Source organism: Pistacia vera, unplaced genomic scaffold, assembly GCF_008641045.1.
Source record: "Pistacia vera cultivar Batoury unplaced genomic scaffold, PisVer_v2 Contig179, whole genome shotgun sequence".
NCBI classification, from domain to species: domain Eukaryota; kingdom Viridiplantae; phylum Streptophyta; class Magnoliopsida; order Sapindales; family Anacardiaceae; genus Pistacia; species Pistacia vera.
The window spans coordinates 51,740-58,624 of NW_022195887.1; the positions used below are offsets into that span (position 1 = coordinate 51,740).

The window sequence follows — 6,885 nt, forward strand, 5'->3', positions numbered from 1 at the left end:
AACTTGATTTTCTTAAAACTGAACCTTCCTCTTACACTCAAGCCCGACCATATGTTGAATGGCGTGAGGCTAAGCAAGCAAAAATCAATGCTCTCCTTGCCAACAAAACATGGGATTTAGTACCCAGACCCCTCAACAAAAATATCATAAATAGTAACTGGGTGTTTCGGATTAAAAGAAAGTTGGATGGTACAATTGATTGTATAAGGCATGCTTGGTTGCCAAAGGATTTAAACAACGGAGTGGGCTCAACTACACTGAAACTTTTAGTCCGGTGGTAAAAGCAACCACAATCCGCACAGTCTTGGCTTTATCTACTTCTCTTGGTTGGCAAACACGACAACTAGACATATTAAATGCTTTTCTTCATGGTTTTTTGGCTGAAGAAATATTCATGGAACAACCAATTGGATTTGTTGATCATGTCCAATCAAACCTTGTGTGCTAGTTGAATAAATCTCTTTATGGCCTGAAACAAGCCCCTCGTGCTTGGTTTCATCGCCTTGCTGAATTCCTACTACAAATTGGTTTTGTGGCTTCACGTGCAGATGCCTCATTATTTATTTTGAATAGTGACAAATCAAAATTATTTGTTTTGGTCTATGTCGATGATATTCTTGTACTAGGTTCCAATCCACAACAAATTTCTTGGTTTGTTTAGAAGCTTCAAGTAGTCTTTCCTGTCTGCGATTTGGAAACTCTTCATTACTTTTTGGGAATAGAAGTACACTATTTGCAAAAGGGTATACGGTTGTCCCAACAGAAGTATGTGCTGGATCTTTTACAGGGATGTCTGCCAGTAAACCTTGTGCCACTCCTATGGCCAAAAGTCTTTTGCTTAGTCAATATTCCGCTCCTTCAATCTCGGATGTAGAGTCCTCCCCCAAAGTTATCAAAGCTCTTCAGTATATTACATTGATACGACTATACATAGCATTTTCTATTAACAAGTTATGTCAATTTATGCATTGTCCTAATGAAGATTACTAGAAAGCTCTCAAAAGGTTGTTGCAGTATCTTTGCCATACTACTTCACTTGGCCTGTTCCTCTCCAAGGATTCAAATTTGCAATTGCAAAGTTTTGTTGATAGCAATTGGGGGGGTTGCCCCAATGACAAACGCTCCACAAATGGCTACACTGTGCATTTGGGTAATAATTTAATCTCTTAGACTACAAAGAAACAACCCACAATTGCTAGATCATCTACTGAAAGTGAATATCGGGCTTTGGCAAATGCATCAACCAAATTGGTTTGGCTCCGCTCCTTACTAAGTGAGCTTGGTTTCCTGTGTTCCTCTCTAGCAACTTTATGGTGTGATAATATTGGAGCAATTTACTTAACTTCTAATCCTATATTTCATGCTCATACAAAGTACATTGAATTAGACTATCATTTTATTCACGAACTGATTGTTCAAGGAAAGATTCAAGTTAAATTTATTTCAAGTGATGACCAGCTCGCTGACATCTTCACCAAGCCGCTAGGATGCAGACTCTTTGAATGACACCGAGACAAACTACAACTTCTACTTGCAGAATCGACAGCTTGAGGGGGGTTGTTAAGCCTTATCTATATCTTCATTCAAATCACAACATCTTTATCTAACTTCATTCAAATCTCAGCAACTGCTTATCTCTATATTCGTTGGGTTTCTTATCTTGTTATCTCATTCTTGTTATTCTTGTTATTATCTTGTACAGCTACCACTTATCTTCTCATGTAAATTCTCTATATATGTTGATATTGTAATTCAAGCAAGACACAAGAAATACACCATTCAAAGCTGCACTAATCCGACTCTTATAGTCTATTTTAGCAACAGGTTGCTTTTTTAAGTTATTTCTAGATTTACATCTCTCCTTCCCAGAATAAGAACATGCCATTGTCACGTATCTCATCTCCCCATCATCTCCTTTCTTTGACGTACGTATCATTGCTTCAAAACCCATTTTATTACCATACCTTTTGTAATACTTCACCAAACTATCAACTAAATCAAGCACTACTCCAATATGAGGCTCCACTTCTTCCTCTACACATCCCAAATCTTCTAATTCATCACATTGATTTTCTTGATTTAATGGTTTTAATATGGACAAAATTGGAATGTACTAATACAACACATCATAAGAAACAATGTGATACAGCAAATTTAAATTCATGTTAACAAAAAAGTTAAAGTTTCGAACACAATTTACCTCAACATCATTGAAGTGGGGCAAACTGGACCCTTACATATTCCATAATTTTATACAAAACCAATACCAGTTTTCCCGTTCATAAATCTAGTTCACAACAGTCACCAACAAATATTTTCTATCAGTTATTTTGTATTATATCATATATTCAATCCATAATAGAATACGAAACCAAATAAATGAATTAAGTCAAAAATTCTTAAGAACCTCAACAAATATTTCTAACCTGAAAAAAAAAATTTATCTCCCTCTCAACCGTAAACGATTCTCTCTATAAAAATTGGTGGCCTTCTTGTGAAAATACCGTAAACGATTTTCTCTGTAAAAAATTGGTGGCTTTCCTGTGAAAATATTAGTGACTTTCTTGTCACAATAGTTGGTTGTTGTGGCTATTGAGGAAGAAACCGCCAATACCGCGTGGAACACTAATAAGCTATGGCAAAAACACACAAAAGAAAAGATGAGACGATGAAGCTGAAAGGTATTAGCTTTAAAATGAAGCTACAAATAGTCTTTTTTTTTTTCATCTAAAAAATTTGGCGCTTATTTATAGAAGCGTATTAGACAAACTATATCTTTTTTATTTGCATGATTGGAAAAAATTTGTAAATTATAAAAAAAAAAATTATTTGCCTCACTATTCAATGAATGGTCGTCCACCTGATACGAACGGCCGTCCATTCTTATTCTTTTAAAAATCATTCCTCATTTTAAAAATATTGCAAGTCATTATGGACGAGCGTCTATTTAAGGTGGACGTAAGTCCATTGTTATTTTCGTTCAAAATTTCGTCCAGATTAATAAACGACTGTCTATTTGTAATGTACGGCCGTCCATCAAATATAGACGAACGTCCATAATTGTTGAACGGCCAAAAGATATGTTATAGTGTTCAACGTAATCAAGTTTGACTCCGATGTCACGTAATTTAATACAACAATTCGATAGAATTAATCCGTCCATTGCATTATTGTTTATTTTATAGTAAGATAATTCACTTTCATTTTAATTAAGCTAATTTCTTTTTCTTTTTTCTTTTTTCTTTTTTTTTTGTAGATTAATCTCTTTAAACGGTTTATAACTAACAAAATTATATATTAAATTCAAAAACATCTTGCTTGTTTTATTCATTTGTGATCAAATTGTAGCAAACGATTGCTGGAACACCGGACATTCCATTACAAAGACTGCAATTACCGGAATTGAACATTCTCATCCAAGCATTAACGCCATACGCTCATTCAAAACGCCAAACGATTAAGGAAAATAAACGCATATGAGCAAACTCAAATTAACAAATAAAACTGCAAAATCAAAACATCTGCTCATAATAAAGAAATCTTAAACAATACTAACGACTACAGTATCATCAAAATTTGAGAAAATTTAAAAAAATAAAATAAAATAAAAACCAGCTCAAGTCTATGCCATCCTTCATTAGAAACAAAAAGAACTGCTTAAGCACTCCCAATCCTAGAGATTTCACATGAATAACATTTCAGCCTTAAGCCACTGGGAGTTGGACTGGGACCTCGATATCAGTCGCAACCATTGATGGTCTGACATATTCCTCTTCATCCTTGGGAGGATGGATAGTGACAAGATCGGGTAGAGGGGTAGTAGGGCCTTGCTTTCCCTTAGGATCCCAATCAAGCATGATCTTAACCTTGATACCAAGTACACCCTGCATCACAATTAAAAGCTTGATAAGAAACACAATATTGTTCATATAAAGATGTCCGCAACACCAATAGAAATGGAAGTCCAGAGCACCAAAAAACAAATGAACAAACCTGTCTCAAAAGAACATGTCTCACAGCAGAATCAATATACTCGTTGACTGGCTGACCGGAAGAGATCATGTATCCATCCTTGAACTTCATTGATTTGGCACGCTGTGCCCTCAACTTCCCGCTGACAATAACCTATTCAGATATACCAACAGCATTTAAAATGAAGTTTGCAGTGGAAAATCAACACCTGAGGGTGGTTCCAAAACCGAAAAAAGGAGTGCAGTAACAGAGATTAGATTGGACGGACCTCACAACCCTTGGCTCCGCTTTCCATGATGAACCTCAATACACCATAGCAAGCCCTATAAGAGAACACCAATCAAGAAGTAGATTAATTATCAAAAACTTTTTTCAATGGAGCACAAAAATTGTTCTCACCAATGATGCAATATATAGTCTAACATGTAACAATAGAAATGATAGTAAAATAAGCAACCAATAGGTAAGTGGTAAAAAAAAATTAAACATAAGAACCCAAAATTGCTTAGAGGGCCATTTGAATGAAACATATATAACCGTCAAAAAGACTTCTAGTATTCTAGATAAACATATATTGCTCAGTTAAGGATATGGTATGCAATTTCAATAAAAATAATGTTTATAAAGCCCTAATTTCATTGATTTACTTCATTAGCTGATTACATGAAAAAATTTATCCAAAAATCTTCAAAATAATTCACGTCAAAATTGGAAAGGAATGGCGCCGCCGTTCCAACTCTATTTCCATGGCTACAATTAATACTTTGAATTCAGATTATAACTTTTCCATATCATTCTCATTTCAGGTTTGAGTCTCAATTAGGAAAAAATTACATTTAAATGAACATAGCTGTTAATACCTAACACCCTTTGGATGGACATACTACTTGCATAACACAGCATACTTTTAAGACATTGAAATAAAAAGTTATCCATCATGTGGCTACCCAAATTCTACAAATGTAAGTTTGTATCATTACATTGGCAAAAGTAGAGAATTGGGGAAGCACCGCAATTTTGTCACCTTCCGACACAAACTGGTATAGAAGTAACCTGTTTGCTTTATAGATGACTTAATACGGTTCAGGTCAAGGTTCCAGAAACTAATAAATCAATAAAAGACATGTACTCTCCTTCAGTTACTATGTGAATAACAGGATCATATCTCACAAGAATAATGGTGTGGAGAATATTAATCAATCTAGTCATCTTCCGACACAGAGTTGGCATGGAAACACCACTCTGCTTTATAGATGACAAGATTACAATTAACACATTGGGCAAAAGATTCCGACAAGAGGTCCAGGTATAAGTTTTGATGTTTCACTTCTAAACTAGGATTCCTCGTCTAACATAAATTAAATGATATACAATAAATTTCTTCATTACCTGCGAACAGCAAGGCCACCAAGGAGCTTGTAGCGGAGAGACTCGGCCTGTGCAATAGCACAGAGTCCTCTGTTGTTGACTTTCTCAGCGTAAAGCTCCACGCTGTTCTCTGGGAACTTAAAACGCTTCTGCACCACTGAGGTAAGCTCTCTAATCCTCCTTCCTTTCTCACCTATTAAAAAAAAAAAAAGCCGGATTATTATCAAATCCAAATCAATAATTCACACATTCAAAAAATGAAAAACATTGTGAAACGCACCGAGAACGTTCTGGGTGCGAGTGGCTCGGATGATGATCTCGGTGCGCATGGGAGTTACCCTGACCTCTACACCAGAGTAGCCGTCCTCTGCCAGCTCTCTAGTCAATACCTCGTTCAACTCGGCGAAAAATACTCCATCGGCCACAAACTATAAATCAAAACACACACCAGTCAATCTTCGTATTTAATTAGTAGTTTTTTTTTTTTTTTTTTTTTCAAAGAAACACAAAAATGAAATGGAATCGAGGAACTGACCTTTCGCTTCTTGCTGATTTGAGTTGCCATGTTGTTTGTTTTGTTGAGTTGCAGAGATTAGATCTCAGTGAGTGAGCAAGGTGGCTGGCTCCTGTGCAAACTCTGCAGACCCTAATTCTTAAAGGGGTTTGCGAGTTATAGGGATGGGTTATATGGATTAGAGGAGATATATCGGACGGCAGGATTTGATTTTAGGGTTTGGTAACGGACGGATGAGATTGCGTGTGATTTGTTTGGTTAGGGGAAGTAATTAGGCATAATAGGTGAAACGACAAGCGTTCAATGTCGTCGGTTCAGTTGTGGGAAAAACATTTTGTAAAATGTTTAATTCAACAAGAAGTGAACTGTGGAATATTAACATAGTCTTATTAAAACACTTAACAATATACTATTTAATTTTTCTCCAATTTGAAAGGTTTTTAAAGTTTTGACATATAGTATTTTATTAGAACCCCTTAAACCTCACGGTTAAGCACTTCTTATTTAGAAATTTCAAAGTTTCAATGCAAAATTCACACATCCTAGCGGCCCATCACTATAATATGATTCGTAAAGATACAGAGGTTTTTACACTGTTAGGGATTGTGCATAAAATGTATTAGGGCCAACACAGCCTGAAATGAAAGCTTTCTCGTCTTCTTTTAACCCATGAAGGCCCATTTGTTATTAAAATTATGGGCCTCTTTTAACCCAATAGCCCAACCACCAATGGACATACACACACAGAGCCTGCAAAATTTAAAGATGTCTAAACAGTGAAAGTAAAAAATATAAACGTGGTTGTATGTGGTTAGGATTGGTTTTATAATTAATTTTTTTTTTCATATATTTGGTGGAGGCAAATCATCTTTTAATGTCTTTAAAATCAATAGATTTGTCCAAACTTTATTTGTTTATTAAATGAGTGTAATTATAAATCAATACAAAAACAAAAGAAGAAGCATCTAAAAGTAGTTAATTAAGAAGGAAAATTGGAATAATATATATATAAAAGCATTGATGATTCAGCA

The 6,885-nt window shown here is 35.2% G+C and overlaps 1 protein-coding gene across 1 annotated transcript; it reads right to left on the bottom strand.

Moving 5' to 3' along the window:
• Positions 1-3,505: 3,505 nt before the first annotated feature.
• Positions 3,506-6,035, bottom strand: LOC116126348 (40S ribosomal protein S3-3-like). Its single transcript, XM_031412034.1, has 6 exons — positions 5,876-6,035; positions 5,621-5,768; positions 5,362-5,533; positions 4,241-4,295; positions 3,994-4,125; positions 3,506-3,884 (listed from the first exon to the last, which is right to left on the bottom strand). Exons 1-6 carry the CDS (start codon positions 5,903-5,905, stop codon positions 3,705-3,707), a joined length of 717 nt encoding a protein of 238 aa, XP_031267894.1. The 5' UTR covers positions 5,906-6,035; the 3' UTR covers positions 3,506-3,704.
• Positions 6,036-6,885: the final 850 nt, after the last annotated feature.

What these genes read in the sequence shown, in the direction of transcription:
- LOC116126348 (XM_031412034.1), bottom strand. Translation starts at nt 5,905, where the DNA reads ATGGCAACTCAAATCAGCAAGAAGCGAAAG. An exon ending in AAATCAGCAAGAAGCGAAAG is followed by an intron (nt 5,769 to 5,875) that starts GTCAGTTCCTCG and finishes TTTGATTTATAG; the next exon opens with TTTGTGGCCGATGGAGTATT. An exon ending in GGTGGCCTTGCTGTTCGCAG is followed by an intron (nt 4,296 to 5,361) that starts GTAATGAAGAAA and finishes GTTCTCTTATAG; the next exon opens with GGCTTGCTATGGTGTATTGA.